Source organism: Seriola aureovittata, chromosome 9 (genome assembly GCF_021018895.1).
Source record: "Seriola aureovittata isolate HTS-2021-v1 ecotype China chromosome 9, ASM2101889v1, whole genome shotgun sequence".
NCBI classification, from domain to species: domain Eukaryota; kingdom Metazoa; phylum Chordata; class Actinopteri; order Carangiformes; family Carangidae; genus Seriola; species Seriola aureovittata.
This window is the reverse complement of record NC_079372.1, coordinates 10,036,469-10,057,243: the sequence shown is the minus strand read 5'-3', so window position 1 is coordinate 10,057,243 and position 20,775 is coordinate 10,036,469. Positions and strand designations below refer to the sequence as shown.

General features: G+C 39.8%; 2 protein-coding genes and 1 long non-coding RNA gene across 14 annotated transcripts in view; 2 read left to right on the top strand and 1 right to left on the bottom strand.

The window, feature by feature from the left end:
- Positions 1–20,775, top strand: part of LOC130175469 (uncharacterized) — a 45,211-nt gene that overhangs the window by 9,785 nt on the left and 14,651 nt on the right. The gene's annotated exons all lie outside the window — the stretch shown is intronic.
- Positions 6,061–7,720, top strand: LOC130175468 (rhodopsin). The gene has a single exon (XM_056385984.1). The coding sequence runs from the start codon at positions 6,311–6,313 to the stop codon at positions 7,373–7,375; it is 1,065 nt and encodes a 354-aa protein (XP_056241959.1). The 5' UTR covers positions 6,061–6,310; the 3' UTR covers positions 7,376–7,720.
- The window catches only part of LOC130175466 (membrane-associated guanylate kinase, WW and PDZ domain-containing protein 1-like), a 109,158-nt gene continuing 98,416 nt past the window's right edge, over positions 10,034–20,775 (bottom strand). For 11 of the 12 annotated variants that reach the window (XM_056385972.1, XM_056385974.1, XM_056385973.1 and 8 more), the window contains 6 exons: positions 19,089–19,292; positions 17,134–17,221; positions 16,960–17,020; positions 15,719–15,862; positions 14,913–15,051; positions 10,034–13,316 (listed from right to left, as the gene is read on the bottom strand). In XM_056385972.1, coding sequence (XP_056241947.1) covers positions 12,223–13,316; positions 14,913–15,051; positions 15,719–15,862; positions 16,960–17,020; positions 17,134–17,221; positions 19,089–19,292 — 1,730 coding nt within the window. In that variant the 3' untranslated portion in view covers positions 10,034–12,222. Of the gene's footprint in view, positions 13,317–14,151; positions 14,244–14,912; positions 15,052–15,718; positions 15,863–16,959; positions 17,021–17,133; positions 17,222–19,088; positions 19,293–20,775 lie in introns of all 12 variants that reach the window. The other variant, XM_056385982.1, reaches the window with a different exon arrangement.

The following is a 20,775-nucleotide window of genomic DNA, read 5'->3' as shown; positions in this document are numbered from 1 at the left end:
GGCCTGGTGATGTATAACCCTCAGTGTGAGATGTATGTGGGGGCTGTGGTGTGGAATGTGCCATGTCCTGGTCACAGTGTTCCCTCCTCTCTACCGGTCACTCAGCAAGAGAGTTCCTGTGGGCAGAGTGAGAGAGCATCACACGCTGCCCACACATTTGTCCTCCAAAAACCACAGTCATCATCATATGCAAAAAAAAAAAAAAAAAAAAAATCAGGCAGTGAGGCTGTGGCTGTTTGAACATAGTCAAAGTTTTATTTGTACAAACAATTGAGACTCATTACTTTGTTTAAATGTATCCAGGATTGACAACCACAGATCTGACGGTGGAAGAGTCTAGGCTTTAACACTTTCTTGCTCTCCTGACACAGAGGACCAAGAGTTTTAACATCCAAATGTTCAGAAAATTCACTGACACAAACTGTAACAATACAGTGGTCATTTGTTATATAAGATCGGAGGCCGTGGCTATTCTCATGTGCTGTTGATAAAATTTCGAACAGTGCTTCCTCCAGACCATGTCCACCTCAAGGCAGTAATGGTGCATCTCCTGTGCTTCTGTGTTTTTCTCCGGAGAGAAAGTCATACATTATTCATAAGAATAAGGCTGAATCTTGGTGTATTATTTATTAGTGAAGTCCTTGTCTGAGGTATCTATAAACTTAAGGTGGATACTTTTTTGACACCACAATATTATAATTTTTAGTTAGTATTATCTTATGGAGGGAGTTCAGTGGGAATCAACCAGTTAAGCAAACAAAACCGGTTTATACACAATCAATGTTACAAGTGACTGGGATAAAACTTTTTCCTGAGCTACATGAAACAGCGTAATGTCACTAAAGGTTCATCTAGCTGGTTCATTTCATTTACTTGAAAAAAGTTTATTACAACACAAAAATCACTTTGTTTTCCTGTTTAATGTAGGAACAGACATGTATATTAAAACAAGAACATAAGTGAGAAGAAAAATTTATTTCCAGTTGTGGAGGAGCTTTCAGATCCTTAGGTAAGCCATGTAAACATAATAAGTACAGAGGTACTATCAGCCAAGTGTACTTAAAGTATTGAAAGTAAAAGTACTCATTCTAAAGAAAAAAAAACAGTTCATCTGGACAAATTTGTTTTTAAACTTTTAGACTTTTCTCTACTTTTGGTAACCACTGCGTTAATCTTGAGAGATTTATTGTATTCCAAGAACTTATCATCAACACAAAATCTCAATGTGAAAAGTAACTGGAACGAGAGCTGCTAGATAAATGGAGTTGAGTGAAAAGTGCAATATTTACTTCTGGTTTTTCAAGGAGTATAGAAGCATATAATAGAAATACTCAAGTATATAGCACAAGTACCTCAAAATGATGTTGTAGTACAGTATTCGAGGAAATACTACTTTCCATCTCTGTTTATTCCTGTGTTGTGAGAAGGACTAAAGGTAAACTTCAAAATGCATCAAGACTTAAACTGGGACCTTGTTTTGTTGAACGAGGAAAAGTTCACAAAATTAGTTTACTCTGAAGGTCTTTCACAAGTTAAAAAAAAAAAAAAGAAAATGATGTTGTTGAAGAGGAAGCTGATATAATCTGGGTGTTTCAGATTGATCTGAAACCTGGTGAAAGACACTCAATCAACACTGACCCATGGATTTGTGCTCTCACTTAAAGTGTACTTACTTTGGTTTCCTGAGGAGGGCAGCAAAACACCTACAGATCTGCCAGTAGAGAGATTTGCAGCTCAGCAACAGGCCTGTCCTGATCTCCTCCTGGATCTGTTAATCCTTTAGAGCATGTGGATGAATAACAGGTGCAGATTGTAGCTCTCATGTCTCTCCCACTGGCTCTAGACTGTTTTGTCTTTAACTCATATTTTGCAACTTGATGGTTTCAGTTTAAGTTAAGTTCTACATCACACCAAAGTGGGGTACTTTAGTATGAGGCCGATATGTCTATGCACAGTATAATTTTATTTATACACTTATTACCGGTCTTAGGCTATTAAATATTAGTTTGTCATCACAGACCTCTATGTGGCCCAATGGTAACCTCAGTTTTGTTTTGGGTTTTTTTTCTACCGTTTTAGACTTTCACACTTACGTTGTTATTCTAGGGCTATAAATATTATTTTTATTATCCAGTATTGTGCCAATTATTTTATCATTTTTAGTCAATGAAACATTAAAAAGTGGTGAACACCAAGCACTGCATCACAAACCCTGAAGTAGCATCTGCATATTGTTTTGTTTTACCAACAGTCCAAAAATATTTCTTTTATTGTCATATACAGTGGGGTCCAAAAGTCTGAGACCACTTTCCTATTTCCCATTTTCCCTTTCGGAAAGTGGTTTCAGACGTTTGGAACCCACTGTATGTCAAATGTCAAAGTAAAAAGCTGCAAATCCTCCCATTTGTGTAGTTGAAACCAGCAAATGTTTAATACTTTTGCTTGAAAAATAACTGAAATGATTAATCGCTTTTATGATTTTTTTTTCTTTCTTTTTTTCTTTTTTTTCCCCTTGATCTACCAACGCTAATCTTTAAAGCTCTATGTCAGACTTGAGGCTTGAGTCCCTAGATTCAAGAGTTTTCAAGATGAATTTCTGTCAGTTTAGGGGATTATGTTCAGCTGACAAACAAAGCTGGTATGTATAAAAGCTTACAGGTGGTATTATCTATAGGCATTTAGAAAATTGTCACAATAAATTTCAGTTAACATCCGCCCTCAGTTTAGACTATTGCACACAATAATATTCACAACACGCTTTAAGTGAATGTCTTGTACTTATCACCTTTCTCTTCTTCTGCTATATGTCATTCACAGTAGCCGAAACATACCTATGATTTATGTAGATGTAGTTTTTGGAAACAACAGGCTCACTGATAAAATAAATGTATAAATATAAGCTCTGACAACATGATACTGGCTCTTCTACTTCTATAAATTGTTGTATTGGTCACATAGTCAGTGTCATTTACTCTCCACCAGAGAGCACAGTTTACTCAGAAAGCAAAGAAAAATAAATCCTTTTACTTTCAGAAGTTACCAGAGGACCAGGAACAGACCTTACCTAACCCCACACTAGAGAGGAAATACCAGACTGTTCATTTAATGTTACTTGATGTCCTTTTTATAATAATATGTTTTATTAATCATTTATTTTTATTTTGTGCAGTTTTATTATTAAAGTGAAGAAATTATGTATTTATCCACATGCCCCGCAACCCTGAGCAGGATAATCAGCTGTAGAGGATGGATAGATGGACGGATGTGTTTTGTCCCAAAGACAGTCTCAGTTTGGGGTGAATGAGGAAGTTGATAGCACGTGTCCTATCAGTGTAGGTCTTTCATATTTTCTATTCTTCTGTTTTCTTATTCTTCTTTTTTAGTTTTGTTTTACACTGATTCCAATGTATAAGATTTTAAAGAAATTAAGAAAAAAAAAAAAAAAAAAAAGACAGGAGTGCTTTTAGTGTTCCTCATATGTCTACACCCATGGGTATAATGTGGCTTACGAGATCAGAGTTAAAACAATTAGTCAATGAATTGATCAAGAACATTTACATATAACTGTTTTGGCAATTGATAATTTGGTGCTTTTTCTTGTCTGACATTACAGTAAACTGGATAAAGAGGTTTTGGATTGTTGGTTAGATAAAAAAAAAAAACTATTTGAAGATGCTACTTTGGGCTCTAGGAAATTATACTGGATGCTTTTAACTGTCTATTTTATAGACCATATAATTAATTGATTAACCAAGAAAATAATCAGCTTATGAATCAATAGTGAAAATAATCATGTATATTTTTCCAAAGTAATTGTTCAGTCTATCAAAGGCCAAACAATAGTGAAAACATGCCCATCACCATCATTTCCCCATGATGTGACCATGATAACATCTTTAAATATCGTTTGGGTTTCAGCAAAGGTCAAATACCTGATGATACTCGGTTTTCAATAACGATATGACAAAATTAAGCAAATCCTCATGTATGAGAAGCAGGAACCACATAATGTTTGCTATTGTTTTTTTTTTCAACAGAAACAATTGATCACATATTAGAATAGATGCACATTACTTCTCTATTTAGTGTCAGGCACTCAAGTACTGTATATTGTAAAAACATTAAGCTTTAAATAGATTTGGATACAACATAAAAGCCTAACTTCACACATCCGAGTAAAGATGTGCATAGTGAGATATTTGTACGTTTCTTTGTTCCTGGACAGAACACAACACAGAACATCACATAAAGGTAGAACATTGCTCTTACACTAAAACTCACATTTTAAGTAATATAAAACAGCAAACACATGACTGTTTAATAACTGCTACAACTGCCAATGTGGAGGGAACATTTCAGAACAGTCTGTCAAATCCTTGCTGTCCTGTCCAATGAATGTCAAGGGCTGTGTGAAATCACTCAGGCCTACTGCATAGTGCACCAATTTTTTGGAGTGTGTAAATGTATCCATTATTGTGCCCTCAAAAATCCCACAATGGGGAAAAAAAGTAGCTTCCATGGCATGTGCACTACTTTCTGCTAACAATCCAATGCAATGCATTGTGCAATTAAAAATGACTGTGAATCAACAGCTGACAGTGATGATGTAAAGTGATGATGATTAATAAGTATCCAAATCTTAATTTACTGCTCACTATTGAGTCAGCTATTGAGTGTCTGTTATATAGTGAGTGATTTTGGACACAGGCCAGATCTTCTCTATTAATAGAGCAAATTTACATTTAAAGCTTTTAAACCTGCAGTAGTGGTGTTTTAGGGCACTTGGAGGCAATGGGAACAAGTTGAGAAAACAACATTGACATCACCTTTTAAATTGATATATTGATGCTTGATGACTCAGCAGGTAGTGTACAGTTGGTTATTAAAACTTTTTCGCTGAAAGCAGGTTCCTCCTGGGATGAAAATTATGATATGAGAGCGGTGAACCAAAACAGTAAAGTTGCAGATCGGACCGCTAAACAATGAGCTCAAACTCGCTGCACGTTCTTAATTTGATACATTATTATTATGGTGTCAGTAAGTGCCCTTACTGACACCATGATGGGCTCTCAAAGAGGCCCATACAAATACTGTAACTCATTCAAGTTTTTTTCAGTTCATACAGATTCATGATTCTGATGTGCCACTCCTTCATTAATCTGAAAAAAAGAAAGAAAAAAAAAAAACAGGGAAGAAAAGCACGTCTGAGGACAGCAACATCCTCCTGAGCAAGAATGACCCTCTGCAACATTAGATCCATTACAGGCCAGTGAGAGTAACAGGTCCATAAGCCCCAAATCTCTTTAATACAACACCCATTAGGAAAGTGCTGAGCTCTTTACCAACAGCTAAGATGGTCAGCCACTCAGCAACACCAGTGCCTTTGCTCTACATTCAATATAGCACAGAAAACAAGCCACTTAGCACACATTAATGAGACTAGGATATATTTTAGTAAATTATCAAAGCCTGTTATCCTCTGCTACTATTCTGGCTAGGATAGTCCTGTACTATTCCTTTTTCGTTACGCACTATAGTGCTATATATAAATACCCACTTCTTTTGCAGATATTTTACAAAACTGTAAAACCACATAACTTTGAAATGAATTCATGTTTAAAAAAAAAAGTTATACTGCATGGCATTCAATGTTAGATTAACTGTATAAGAATTAAAGAGAAGAAAAGAATGAATAGTAATTATCCTTGCCTGCTTTCGTCTATTCAGGGTTGTGGGCTTTGGAGTCAGTAGAGACACTGTACATCACTCAGTTAAAACACATTGGCACTATATGTACATTTATGAACAAATAAGTGGTGACAGTCCTCTTAAATTTGCATGTTCAAGTTGGGAACGCCTAGAGGAAACTTGCAAAAATATGGGGAAACATCTGAACTGTTCACAAAAACAGTTGCCCTCCAATGGTAACTTTCAAATCCAGGATGCACAAAAAGCTGATTTTTTTTTTTTTTTTTTTATTATTATTTTTTTAATGAGGTACCATGTTGTTATCAAGTTTTAAAAATAAGCAGTCATTGGATAGCTTGATGATAGAGCAGGTAAGCAGGTGTAACCTTAATATCTTGATGAGTGGTCAGTTATGTTTGCAGTGGTGGCTGGATTAGATATTAACTGTGGCCTAAATCACTTTGTGCTGACGGATTTGGAAAGTGATAATCCAAGGTGTGCCTTTTAAAAGCCAGAGCTGTGGCCACCTGGGTCCATTTGTAGCAGGGTCCCTCTCCATCACTCTCCTGAGCAGCCAGAAGACACACCACCGAAGGGCTGATCGCAACCGCAAGCCGCAACCATGAACGGCACAGAGGGACCATATTTCTACGTCCCTATGGTTAACACCACCGGCATTGTCCGGAGTCCTTATGAATACCCTCAGTACTACCTTGTCAACCCAGCAGCTTATGCTGCCCTGGGTGCCTACATGTTCCTGCTCATCCTTCTCGGCTTCCCCATCAACTTCCTCACTCTCTACGTTACCATCGAACACAAGAAGCTGCGAACCCCTCTAAACTACATCCTGCTGAACCTTGCGGTGGCTAACCTCTTCATGGTGTTTGGAGGATTCACCACAACGATGTACACCTCTATGCACGGCTACTTCGTCCTTGGGCGTCTTGGCTGCAATCTGGAAGGATTCTTTGCTACCCTCGGCGGTGAGATTGCCCTCTGGTCACTGGTTGTTCTGGCTATTGAAAGGTGGGTGGTCGTCTGCAAGCCCATTGCCAACTTCCGCTTTGGAGAGAATCATGCTATCATGGGATTGAGCTTAACCTGGTTCATGGCCAGTGCTTGCGCCGTTCCCCCTCTTGTTGGCTGGTCTCGTTACATCCCCGAAGGCATGCAGTGCTCATGTGGAGTTGACTACTACACACGTGCAGAAGGTTTCAACAATGAGTCCTTCGTCATCTACATGTTCTGCTGCCACTTCTGCGTTCCACTGACTATCGTGTTCTTCTGCTATGGCCGTCTGCTCTGTGCTGTCAAGGAGGCTGCTGCTGCCCAGCAGGAGTCTGAGACCACCCAGAGGGCTGAGAGGGAAGTCACCCGCATGGTCGTAATCATGGTCATCGCCTTCCTGGTATGTTGGTGCCCCTATGCAGGTGTGGCCTGGTTTATCTTCACACATCAGGGCTCTGAATTCGGACCAGTCTTCATGACCATCCCCGCCTTCTTTGCCAAGAGTTCCTCCATCTACAATCCAATGATCTACATCTGCATGAACAAGCAGTTCCGCCACTGCATGATCACCACCTTGTGCTGCGGGAAGAATCCCTTTGAGGAGGAGGAGGGAGCATCCAGTACTGCCTCCAAAACTGAGGCCTCCTCTGTCTCCTCCAGCTCTGTGTCTCCTGCATAAAAGGGCCGTCAACAAGGGCTCCATGATCCACTATCCAAGAAGAAGACTTCTGCTCCCCCCGGGAAACGACTGAAGGCTAATGTCTACAGAAATTACTTCCTTTTTGTATTTTTACAAATGAGTTGATTCAACCTAAAGACAGTTGCAGGAAAGGTCAGCCCATTACAGAGTTGTTCCTGTATGTACAGAATATCCAACTTAACAATCTTGAGATTCTTTTTTTTCCTGAGAGAAAAGGGGAAAAATTTTATCTTTTACAGTTGGATCCTATATGATATTGGCTTATTTTTGAATGTAGAGGCATGTAATCAAGGCAACGTAAAATAAAACGCACTTTGCAAATGACTCATCCTGTTTATGTTTTACTTACAATTTGGGGGGCAAAGTTCATATGACTGTAGTTTATTTAATCAAATGAATAAATGTGAATGACCTATTCAGAATGCATTTATGTCTCGAGTCACTTTCTACTTTTGAGATATTACTGTAGTGACTACTGCTCTTCTACTGCAGAACTTGATGGTACAGAGACTTAAAACGGCACAAAAAACTTATGTTGAACAATGTCCGAGTTTCTTTCATAGCAGTATCTACATTGCTACTGTAATCTCATTTCAGTCAGAGGTCACCTTGGACTTAGAGTTTGGCCTAGCAATGAGATTATGACTTTATTAATCAGGGACAAATATACACATGACACAACACTCTTTATCTTATGACGAATATTAATCACATTAATTAAAGGTCAACACAGACAAAGACTTATTGGATAAAACAAATCTGTATTACTGAGAGACACCTTGATCTAAAGGTTATGTAATGGAAACAATTAGTCCTCAGCTGCCATTACTTCTATCATATCACACACAAACCATATAGTCCCATAGAAGAATCAGTAATATATAGCATATAAACCTAATACACTATAATGTAGTTGGAAGCGTTTATTAATATATATTTGTAAACAATTGATAATGAATGACAGTTGTAAAACACAGTTGTGATAACATAAAATGTTTTCATAGGAGAAGTTATAATTGCTGACAAATGCTGTGACTTAATATGTACTTAAAAATTTCCTGAAAGCTGTCTACCACTACATTAAAATGGGTTATAAATGATTTATACATTGTCTATACGGCTTATAAATGCTTAATAGGGCAACTTGAAGTATTACCCAAGGACTTCATTGAAAGAATTATTGGGAGAATTAATAACTGAATAACATTTATCAACAGATTAAAAATCTTAGTTCTCTTTTCAGCTGTTCATAACCTAGAAACAAGCGATGTTGATCAAATGTTTTCTTTTATAATACACCAATACTCTTTAATGACTTCTACATTACTAAGAGGGGAAAGATACTACAGTTATCGATGAGGGAGTTCATCAATGAAAATATACCCGTTTGAGGTCTAATCAGGTTTATAACATTATTGTTTTAGTAGAATGCCAAGAGGGCAGCATGGTGGTGCAGTGGTAAGCACTGTCACCTCGCAGCAAGAGGAAGGCTGCTGGCTGGCCTTTCTGTGCAGAGTTTACATGTTATCCTGGTCCCTGCGTGGGTTCCCCCTTGGGTACTCTGGTTGCCTCCCACATCCCATAGACATGCAGTTTCAGTTAACTGGTGACTTTAAATTGCCTGTAGGTGTGAATGTGAGCAGATATGGTTGTTTGTCTGTCTGTATATGTCAGCCCTCTGATAGACTACCGACCTGTCCAGGGTGTACCCTGCCTCCCCCACCCGTGACCCTCAAAAGGATAAGCGGTATAGCTAATTGATGGATGGACAGAATGTTAAATTCTCAAAGGCTGGACTCTGGATGAATTGAACCGGTATGACAAGAGATAGAAAGTGATGACGTGAGTCCGCCTCCTCAGTTCTCAGTTGTGCTTTATGCCAGACTGAGGAAAAACAAATACCTCCACATCTCTCACATAATGACCTTCGTGCATAGCTATGGCAACCATTATACTAGTGGAGCAGTCTGAGCACCAAGCAGTCTGAACTCCAGCTCTAGCTTAGAGCTTAAGAAAAAAAAAAAATAAAATCAATCACTCGCTGCTTTGATTTAGAACCAAAATCGTTGCAGAATTATACTCAAGGATTTTGATTAAGGTATTTGATAGATGGCAATCTAAAAGTTTTTCTTCATACAGAAAAAAGTAAATAGATACCAGTGATAAGAAGTTTAGAGGAGTCCAATAGAACACAAAATAAACCCTGTAAAAGTATTTTGTACTTATTTTGTAAGTATATTGTACCATTAGAGGTGACAAAGAGTCAGTCATCAGTGGTGTTATTACTGTTATTGTAGCACTTTTAATTAAAAAAAAACCATGAATTGTGCTTGCTTCTGTCGTTTCACTGAGGATAATGATGAAGGGAGGCAGTAGTGCTTGTACTACTATATCTTTGTGTTGTACAAATAAGATGAAATACCTTTTCAAAGTAGACAAGGAAGGCAGTACAGCTGACAGCCCATACTGCTGACTTCTCATGTTACTTTTAAATTTAGTAAAAGTCTCTAAAGCTGCATATTAAAACGTAGCGTGACCATGACTGACACACCAGAGTGATTTCATAAAAAAGAGTGAACAGTCAAAAGCCTCTCTTGAGACATTACTGAAAAACCGCTGTGCAGAAATATGAAATCCTTTTGAATTTGTATGGAAAACTTTATTTGATAATAAAAATAGCATTCACAGACTTCTTTTGATAGCTACATATACATTGTAATCCATCTCAAGGAAAGAAGCTGGATAAGTCCACATCTACTTGTACTTAGACTAATGTTATGTATAGCTTCATGGGTCAAATAAAGCTATGAACAATGTAGTATTTATATATGCATAGTTTTATAAAAAAGATTGGCCCATATACATGTACTGCTTTTATCAACACAGAGACAGCATTATGTCCGGAGCACATTGCAAGACATAATGCTTGAAGAACACAGACTGCATACAAGTGCTTTATAATACAAAGGCAGGCTAACCATCGAGAGAGATTCAAACCATCAAACAGTTTCTGATTGACCAAATACAGTCTTTCATTTTAAAATGTCTTTACATACCTGATCCAGAGTAAATCAACATATTTCCCATAAATCATCAGGTCCATTTCAGAGATATAAACACAATATCACATTCCTCACTGCTGAGGTTTTTCATAAATTTCTCTTTTGTACAAGAAAAAGGCAACATTTTATTCCTTGACAGGTTCCTAATAGTTACATTGGAAAAATTCTTTACAGGTGATGGCCAACAGGTTAACTTCTTAAATGTGTTTCTTTTTTTTTTTCTTCTTTTTTGTTAAATACAGTACCATGGCGACAACAGTGATCAAACAATGCATTTGTTGTGGTTTATCCAATATATTTTTAGTTCTTTAATGAAACATAAAACAGAGAATACACACAAAACACATTATAAAGCAGCAGTCAGACTCCAGTGGCATGACAGCATGGCTCAGCATGGCAGATTGGTCGTCTCCTGTACCAGGACTCTCCATATGTTACCAACACAACAAATCACATCAGCTCTTTGTGTCAGGACCCAGGAGGTGGTCGGTGCGCAAATCATCATCATGAGGACAGGGCTAACAATTACTGTGGGAATACAGCGCATGTTCCTTATCGATTACTCTCACTCAGATCTATCAGATAAAGTGGTTAAACTACACTTTAATTTACACATGCATCTTGCACAGGGATAATTTACACGTTTGTTTTAAACTTTTTTTTTTTTTAACTTCTTTTTTTGGCATATCTGAAAAATCATATTTTATGGCAACTTCAAGCTGGTGTTGTGGCATAATGCAGACTCATCTAAAGTACGTAATTGAAATTTAGATGAGCAACAAATTTAGATAACTCCCATTTTCCCACAACAGAGAGTCTACTGGATCAGTTTTGCCTGTAGATGAAAGTGAGTCCGGTTCCTTCCCAGCTACATCAGTACACACTAAGGAACAAAGGGCCAGAGTATCGAAGTTATTTTATAATCCTACTCAAAGGGAGAAACTAATAACCCCATTGCCAATTTTCACACCAGTTGTCTGATTCCTTTCTTAATTTCGGAGGTGGGTTGAGTGTATTTAGGCAAAGGGCGGTGAGCTGCCACACATTTCATCGATGCAACACAAGTAAGGGTACAGCATGCTTTCCCAGGTACAGTGTGCACTTCTACCTTGGTCCTTAAAGGTTTTACGAAGCTTGCTCAAGATATGTGCCAAATTAAAAAATAAATAGTGAGCAAAAAAGTCATATATTATTTATATAATCATCACTCTAGTTTTACCATCAGATTTTAAATTTAGATTTTTTGCCTTAAGTCCAACGTGATTTTCACAGTTCTTGTGAACCATCAGTGTCTTGTGCTATAGTTTGTTCAGTAAAGCGATTCAGGAATGGAAAAGACATCTAAAAACAAGTTGAAAACAAGCTTAGTAGTTAGTTAGAAGTTACCACAACTGGAAGCATGTTTCATACCTCTGAGGGAACAAATATTTAGATTCAGCAATGCCTACAAAAAGCAATATCACTGATTTCATATGCAGGCACATACAATACCTTTACTATAGTACAACAACCTCTGTTATGTTCAAAATAACTATAACAATGACAAAACAACCAGTATGAACTGATAGAAGGATTGTACTCCTGCTGTTTTATCAATCTCTGGCTGGGATCACAAGTAGTTAAGTCAATCAAATCAATCAATACACCAGTTGACCAAATAAAGCACAAGAGTTAGTATCCTCAGAAGTCCAATTCCAGTGTATGGTACATACTGTAGTTTGCACAGATAGAGGAGAGAGTGGCGAGGGGGATCTCTGCTCTGCTCTAGATGCTGAGGTCTTTGGGGCTTTCTTTGTACAGCCTTCTTTTGGGCTCAGGGAGCTGGTTTGGGCTGCGACCTACTGTGTTATTGTTATGGCCTGTGTTGTTGTAGGCAGCATTGTTGTGTGCAGCGTTGTTCTTCATCATGCTGTAATATTCCTTCAGTCTGGGTGCTGCTGCATAGTTCAGCTCGTCCCGGCTGTAGGTGCTGTCAGGGGAAGAGTCCCGCTCCACTCGGTATCGTCTCTCCGGTGTCCCGTTCATCCCATATCTCTCCTCCGTCCTCTCTGAGGAAGAGTCTCTCAGGAGGTTTCCGTTCTTCGTGGCTCTATCATAAGTACGGCCCCCGGAAAGAGACAAGGAATCCCCGTTGTTGTTGGTGCGCTCAGGGGTTGTGGTCTCCCTGACTCGCCCAGCCATCTGTGAGTCCTTGAGGAGCCTCCGCTCATAGAACTTGCGTTCAGGAGTGACTGCGAGGAACCCTCCATCATCGTACTCCCTCTCAGGTGTATGGTCCCGATGTGCTCGCTCTGCCCTGCGGTCCATCGACTTGGCCCGCCGGCGATCAGGAGATGAGGCGCGCTTTCGGGTTGGTGAGCGGTCAAGGGAGCCGCGTCGCTGCGGTCGAAACCTCCCGTCCAAAGTAGAACTGCTGCTTGAGAGCTCTCGTCCCCTCAGTTTCTCAGCAGCTGCAGCCTTCTTCCCCGAGCTGTCTTTCCTCAGAGTCTTTAGGAGTTTAGAGATGCCGCTCTCCGACTCTGACTTCTTGACTTTGCGGCCTCGGCTCTTCTTGTTGCCACTGCTACTGCTGATACTGTTGTCTGGAGACTGCTGTCTGGGGGTACTTTGACTGTGATTGTTATTCCAAGTGTGATGATGGTGGGGGTTAAATTGCCGGCCTTGGTAGTCCATCTGATCTGACCCAGCCCTGTCCCTGTCTCGGCCACGCGCAGCCTCCTCCTGGCGTGATGGTTTGTGAAGGTCTGGTGGATAACTGGACTCCAATGAGGTGTGATATCGGCTGTTGGGTGGCAGCGTTCTCACTTCCGGAGTGTTTTGTGCCCCGGGTGTGGGAGGGTGCCTGTCACTGCTGCCGTCTGCAGGAGAAGAGAAAGGAGGAGAAGCTTGTTGACTAGAGAATACCTCAAGAATCGGCGGTTGAGGAAAACTTTAACATCAATGATGTGACATTTATTGTGTTCAGCAGACATGACCTTCCTTGTTGGTTCATGTGAGCTCTTGCATTGACGTGACAGCAGGTCAATGCAGAGATTTATGGAAATCATGCATACATGTGCTCTTTCATATGCTGCATATATCCCCAGAAACACATCTAAATTGATTCTGTTTAACATCTATACACATAAATTGCATTGAAGTGATAAATCACTTCAATATATTTTCTCTACAGGGCTGCAGGTGATAACAAGGTGATGTCAGCAACAACAGCAGGTGCAACACATCGGCAAGTGTAGGGCAGGGGTTATCAATGACACAGCAGGCACCTAGGAAATCATTCAAAACAAAATGGTGAACAACTCAATGTGCATCATTGGGAAGAACAAACCAAAAGCAAAAAAAAAACAAAAAAAAAACAAGAGTTTGTTTGGCTGCAGGTCTGTCAAATTAGAGACAGGTTGCTATGGCAGCGGCATGTGACGAGCAGTGGCATTATATTAGTCCCATAAAAAATATGTGTTCTGACGCTGGCGGAAGGGGGAGGATTTGTTCGTGTACGGATTCGCAAAGTTAAACAAGTAAGTTCAATTCAGGCATGGCAAGACATAAAGCAAGTACACTACGTAAACACACCCAACGCGCAGACACACCAAGTGGGATGCAGGTAGGGATGAGCTGGAAGGAAGGGTGGATAGAACTGAAAGGACAAAGATGACAGGGAGAGTGGATTGGGACAGACTTTTGGCTACAAACCGTGGTCTGATTTTGGCCCATTAGGTAGAAACAGGGCTCTCCCATCTTGTCATTCCTCATTGTACCAACAGCGAGATGAGGAGCCATCATCGCTGGAGAGAGGAGGAAGAGCCCAGCAACAAGAGACAATCAGAGAGAAAGAAGTAGTAGTAGTAGTAGAGAGGAGAAGACAAATAAAACAGACAAGAGGCTGTTTTTCAGTGCATCTTAATAGAGAGAAGGTGTTTGTTGTGAAAGGCAAGAAAACATTGCACTTTATATAATAACAAAAAAACCCATCTGAGAGGCGGAAAAGTGTCAGAAAATTAAACCCAGGATAAACCAGAAAATAATGCTGAGCAATACAACAATATGACTCAAACTGTGAGTGGAATAATCTCTCAGCAAGGCATGCAGCTCTTGGGAGGGAATATAACTATAGAACCTATCGAGTAAAAATCACTGAACGAGCTTTTGTGGCAGCCGTTCCTTTATTGATCAGTAATATCTGAGAGTTCAATCTAGTGCTGAAACCCTGACAGGCAGTTAAATTAAATTAACGGATCAGAAAGTGTGTCTGTTAAATGTTTATCATTTGCAGTAATAACATTCATGATAATCAGTTAAAAAATGAAAATATGTCCCGGTGGTGCACTAAGCAGATAAGAAGCTTAATTCTAGTCTGCAGTGTGTACAGCTGCATCAATAATAAGATTTCAATGCTGGCATTAGCAGTTTATTTGCAGGAAGAGGAGAAAAACATTTGCAACATGTTTACCTACCATATTCAGGTACAGATCCATCTCCCCGTTTGAGGACCAGCCGCGCCCTCCGACCACCATTTTTGATCAGTTCAATGGCACGTGAATGCTTCATGTTCTTTGTGCTCTCACCATTTATCTCCAGGATCTCATCTCCCACCTAAAAGAAGAGAGGCTAGGTTATCTCTCAAGCTAATAATGATTTCACATCAATAGTGTGCAAAGAAAGGAAAAGCTATAATGCTCTACAAAGGCTGAAAGCAGTTAAAGCAGAGAAAAAAAGCTTTTAACATTTTTAGAATAACTAGATAAACTTTGTAGCTTTCCATTTACCATCTGTTAATAATTACCCTGAAAGCAATATAATGCCATGATGGATTGAGGTACTACCTTATTTATGTTGTATATCAAACTGAATTCAATATAACCAAAATGTTAGTTCAATCGGAATGAATATATTTCAGTTAAAGGAAGCAGCTAATGGGAAATTGTATGCAAATTTAGCCTTAGCCAAGGCTAGCTGCGGCTATCTCACCATTTAGGTTTAACCGGATCTGGCTCTCTTGCTTTTTGCTGTGTGCAGTTGACTGTTTGTTTGTTTTAGTTGTCTGTTGTATTAACTCTACATTTAAGATACTGTTTTCTTTTGAATTGTACACTTGACATGAAACACCAAAAAATATGTCAGGAAATCAGAATCTGCTCTTGGTGAAATTTAGTAGTACTGTTTGTTGTTTCTGTGCTTTGGCTTTGCTGGGCAGTATAGACCTTCCGTCAAGATCTTTAGATTTATTAGAGGAAAAAGTCAGTTTTTAATTGTTTCATACCCTCATCTTTCCATTTCTGACAGCAGCCCCATCCTCCGCTAGTCTCAACACATACAGGTCCATGTTGTACTCCCGTCCCCCTCTAAGGCTGAAGCCGAAACCTTTACTGTCACGCTCGAGGTCCACAGAGTAGAACTCGGCATCCTGTGAGATAGAAAAGAAGCGATAAAGAGAAAGTCACAGAGAGACCAGAGAGGAGGAGTGACTAATCCATGGTGCACAGGGGAGTCAAAAGGTGAGTCCACACGTCAGGACTAATCAAGCCATGTCCCACAAAAACTCACAAAATGTCAATGGCAGTACAATACCTTGGAATGCATGAATAATTAATGCCGCGTGAGCCTGTGAGCAGGGTACAGAACACTAAGCAAGGGCAGCACAAGGGCTGGACCCAAAACTTACCATACTCATCAAAAGTTCCCTCCCAAGAGAAGTATGGTCTCCCCCACAATCATTTTCTCTAGTTCTCACAGGTCCAGAGCTTTACTCAAAATTAAGCTTCTCACTCACATTTGAATGTCAGATTTCACTGATACCGTGGAACCTTTTACTTTAAGATCAACAAAAGAGGTCAATTCAAGTAAGGAGTAAGGAAAACCATGCTAATCTTGCTATCTGTGAAACTTAAGGATTTACTATTTATTGACTTATGCTTTTTTTCTCTTCTGGTAAACACTGGTTATCTTAATTGCAGTGGGACTGAGCTTGTCTAAATCTATGATGCTTTCATACTTAACGTACACTTTCCTAACTCTACTGTGTCAGAGTGCACAAGTGTAGCTATCCCTGCATATATGTTATGTATGCAGATATTTGCAGTGATGTACATTGGATGTTCAATTCGTCAGTAAGCTTCATCAGATTTGCTGCTCAGACGGTCGAATAGCTGTGTCCAACAACTTGTGTAACTCTCCGGAACCAACAATTTGACGTTGACACCCTCTTCTCGTTGTGATTGGCCATAATTGAACTTCTATATCTAGTTCTCTTTTTACATTCTTTACACAATTATTTCTGTCACTATGAAAGACTGCCAGAAGAGGCTGCCTGAACATGCGCGACATTATTTGGCAACTCAGATTTAAAAAAAAAAAAAGGCTTTACATAGACTTATGATCAGTAGTGTTCAGCTGTTTATTGCAATAGTCTGTGTTATTGATACGTGACTGATAGTTGGTAACGTTTGTGTTGATGTAAAACGATCATTAGTGAGTGAGTGTAGTGAAAACGTCTTTTCTTACCTGTGTTGTCTGAGTTTGTGTGGGTGGAGGAGGAGGCGCTCCTTTCGACTTAGAGTTATTCCTTTGAAAAAGAGAAACTCATATGAAGACACACAGCGCTGCGTTTTAAGAATATTTTCTAAAAAGAGAGTTGGATTTGTGCTTATTAAAAAAAAATTAAGCATCATCACCTACCGTAACTCTGTGGCTTGTTGAGGTGTATGTGTGGTGGTGATGGTAGCTATCTTCTCAGCATTGGTCAGCAGAGAAGCATTGGAAGATTCTGGAAAGAAACGGAGAAAAAAAAATAAATAAATAAATAAAAGAAACCACAAAACTAGAAATGACTGCTTTTGTTAAACGCATTTGCCTGTAGCCGTTTTCAAAAGACACTCTGGAGAACAAAATGTTACTGTCCAGAAGAGTCCCCTGAACCGCCCGCAGGCTACTCTATTCAACCTGATGCTAACTGCCTGTGATGTTGTCATTTGCCATTTGCTCATGGACAACACTGGCCCCACTGCACAAAAAACAACTGCAGTAAAGAAAAAAAAAACAACAACAACAACTCATGACTTGCATCATTGTTTCATCTGCTATTCCAGGAAGGGAAAAAAACAAAGACAACTGTCTTTTCGTGCCTTTCTTTAATTCCATATTATCACCAGCAAGAAAACTGCAGCACACATTAGCTTCCACTGACACTGGCAGGAGTACAGTTCTGCCAGTTTCCCCTCGTTACTAGAAAAGATATGACCTCTTCACGACACCGAGTGTTTCTGAGGTGAACAGCCTTCTACAACCTCACACATCTTTTTGTGAAATCTGAAATGAGAATAAGGTGGACTAATAAATGCCATCATTCCAATTTTATAAGGCCATGACATGTTTTCTACTGGGAAACCTTGCATTGGCATACAGAAGCACAAGCCTCTGAGTTAGTGTTAGAGTGTGTGTGTGTGTGAGAGTGTGTGTGTGTGAGTGTGTGTGTGAGTGAGTGTGATCTCACCTCTCTCACCTCCAGACTTATTTAGCTTAAATTTCTGTTTCTATGGAAGATAGTGCTGCATAGCTCTGCTCAGTGTTCATTGGTTGACCAGTGGCTCAGTTAGTAACAGACCCCCCTTGTTACAGCATTTGACATTTTTCCCAAAATGTGGAGCTTTGGATCAAAAACCGTGGAAGATTTAAAATGCCCAAATATGCACAGTACAAATAAGGTTAGTTGCAGTACACATTATTTTCTTTTTATGTATGCTGCCATCAGCGACACTAAACCTTTGAGTCATGCCCCAAAGCTGTGATTGGACAGTTGACTGTTTTTCATTTTGGACAATGTGTCTTAAAAAAACAATAAAAAGCCCCCTTGCACCTCCTCATGAAAACCAATGACAGTGCTTTGCATTTAATATTGGCAGGTCTATTCTGTTCTCTGCTGGACAACACTGAAATGTAATGAACCTCTTCACTTATTTTTAAAATTATGATTTAGTTGTGATTTGATTTGAATGCGGCAACATTAATGGATTGGCAACATGTCCATGGTGTTCCCTGCCTTTTGCCCAATATCAGCTGGGACAGGCTCCAAATAATTGCCATAATAGCATATCTTTTTCATTTAATTATAACACAGTAAATGCATAGATACAACTGAACTACATATAACAATGTGCAGTGTATTTAACTCTATTTCTTAGTCTGGTTTGTTTTTATTTAGGCATTTCAGATCTTCTGCAATAACCCGCTTGTGCTGAGATATTATGCAATTCTATTTCCTTCCCTGAACTAAGCCGAAAAGATAAACACCAACAGGAAGCACTTGATTAAATGTGAGCAGTGTTTATAATCCCTTCTAACTGACAAAATATTGCAAATGGCAAGTTATCTAGCAAAGAAAATAAACAAAAAAAAAAAAAAAACAGAGAGGAGAGAGAAGACTTATTGAAGTACCACAGTAGTTTCTGGGGGCAACTTCACCTTACTCCTACTCGGTGACTCACTCTCCGAGATACCAAGGTTCACACCCTGATGAAAAGTGGTCTTGCCTGTGAAAAGCAGCAGTGCCCTTTTCTTCCCACCATTTCCATGAATAAGTCACATCATGCTGCATTATGAAACAGCCATGTGAGGCTGGAAGCCAAAAGCCTTACCATCACCAGGGATGATCCTGAGCGAGACTGTGTTCCCGGCTTCCTTGATCAGGTTGACAATGTCCGAGTGTGACTTGTTGGTGATGGAGCAGCCGTTGACAGCCAATATTCGGTCCCCGACTTTCAGCTTCCCGCAGCGGTCCGCCGGGCTGCCCTCAATGATGCGTCCTATTTTGTGGGGCATGGCCACACAAGCATTTCCAGCTTTTGCATTAACATATGTGTTTGTTTGCGTGTATATTTAGTGTTTTAGAAGTAGAGGTGTAGTGGTGATTTGATTGACGAGATTATTTTTTTGATTGTTACATTGATTTATATTCAATAAGAAGGAAAGGACAGAAAGGAAACATGGAGAAAAAGAAGAGAAGAAAGATTAATTATCCACAATCACCATATCCCAGAGAAAACCAATAAGTTGTGTGCACATCCTACATTAACATGTTGCAGTCAGCACACATGCAAAAATACTACATGCGTCAGAAAGGAGGAGGAAAAACAGTGTAATGTCAAAACCTAAATTCATGGGCTCTCTGGGAATATGCAGAAGATGTTCTCTACCCCCTTCGTCTGACGTGCTAATCAATGGACTGTGAATCATATGCCACTGGTCAGAGCCTTCTGTGACTAATGCTTGACAGCCTATCAATATACTGGTCATAGCATCATGACTGCCACCCCCTTAACACATACCTCCCTGCCTAGGATCAATGAGCACACAGTCTTTGGTGCAGTTTGCACCGTTCAGGAAGTTGAGCTGTGTGATCTTGGCCAGCTCAGAAAACTGTGAGGATTTGTAAAAAAGGAGCACTCTGTTGATTGTTGTGATACGTGAGGCCTATAGCCTATATATGGTGCTAATCGTGGTCAATGCGAGTGCGACTGCAAGTCATACAATCTGCAGCTGAGTGACAGTGTTCAATACTGCACATCTTGTTTACACAGAAGCCCTGAACGCACCCTCAGGATCTCCAGTTCTCCTCGCCTTCCCTCCATCTCACACCCTTCATCTCTGCTCCTCCTTGAGCTCCCCCTTCCATCCGGTTCTTTTTGCAACATCCATATTTATTACATCACCTTACTTCGCAGCTACTCTGCCTCTGTCTTGATTGAAAAACGCACTTGTATCCTGTCACTCCGGCTAAATAATGAGATATGGAACATTACAGGGTGTGGCAAGTTCCCAGGATTTAATACCTAATCTGCTAAACACAACACCAACCCCAGGTCATAGTAGGATGGGATGAGCGGGGGATGGGCCCTGCTGGACTGGAGCAAAATGGTTTATGTATCCGTGGTGTATGGGAGATTGAATCAGCTGAAAACGCTTTACCTTTCCAAGACCTAAAAAACATTTAGTACTCCTGGAAGAATCATCTGTGCCGTGTACTTAATTTATTTATTTCTTTTGGTAATACACATTCCTCTGTCAGATTTCAGCTCATATCCCACATGGTAGGAATACGTAAGGAGAGTGAGTGTAGGATGCTTCAGCATATGAAAGCTCACAGTCCATTCATCTCATCCTCCCGAGAGGAATAGTGACGGAGCAGAGCAGGGGAGCGCAGTTCGGCAGCAGCAAAAACAAGAACCTCAACAGTCTAGAAGACGTTTAGACACGGTTGTTGACTAGCACTGTCACTGGTGTCACTATAAATAATACATTAATTTTCTTGCATTGCATTTTGCA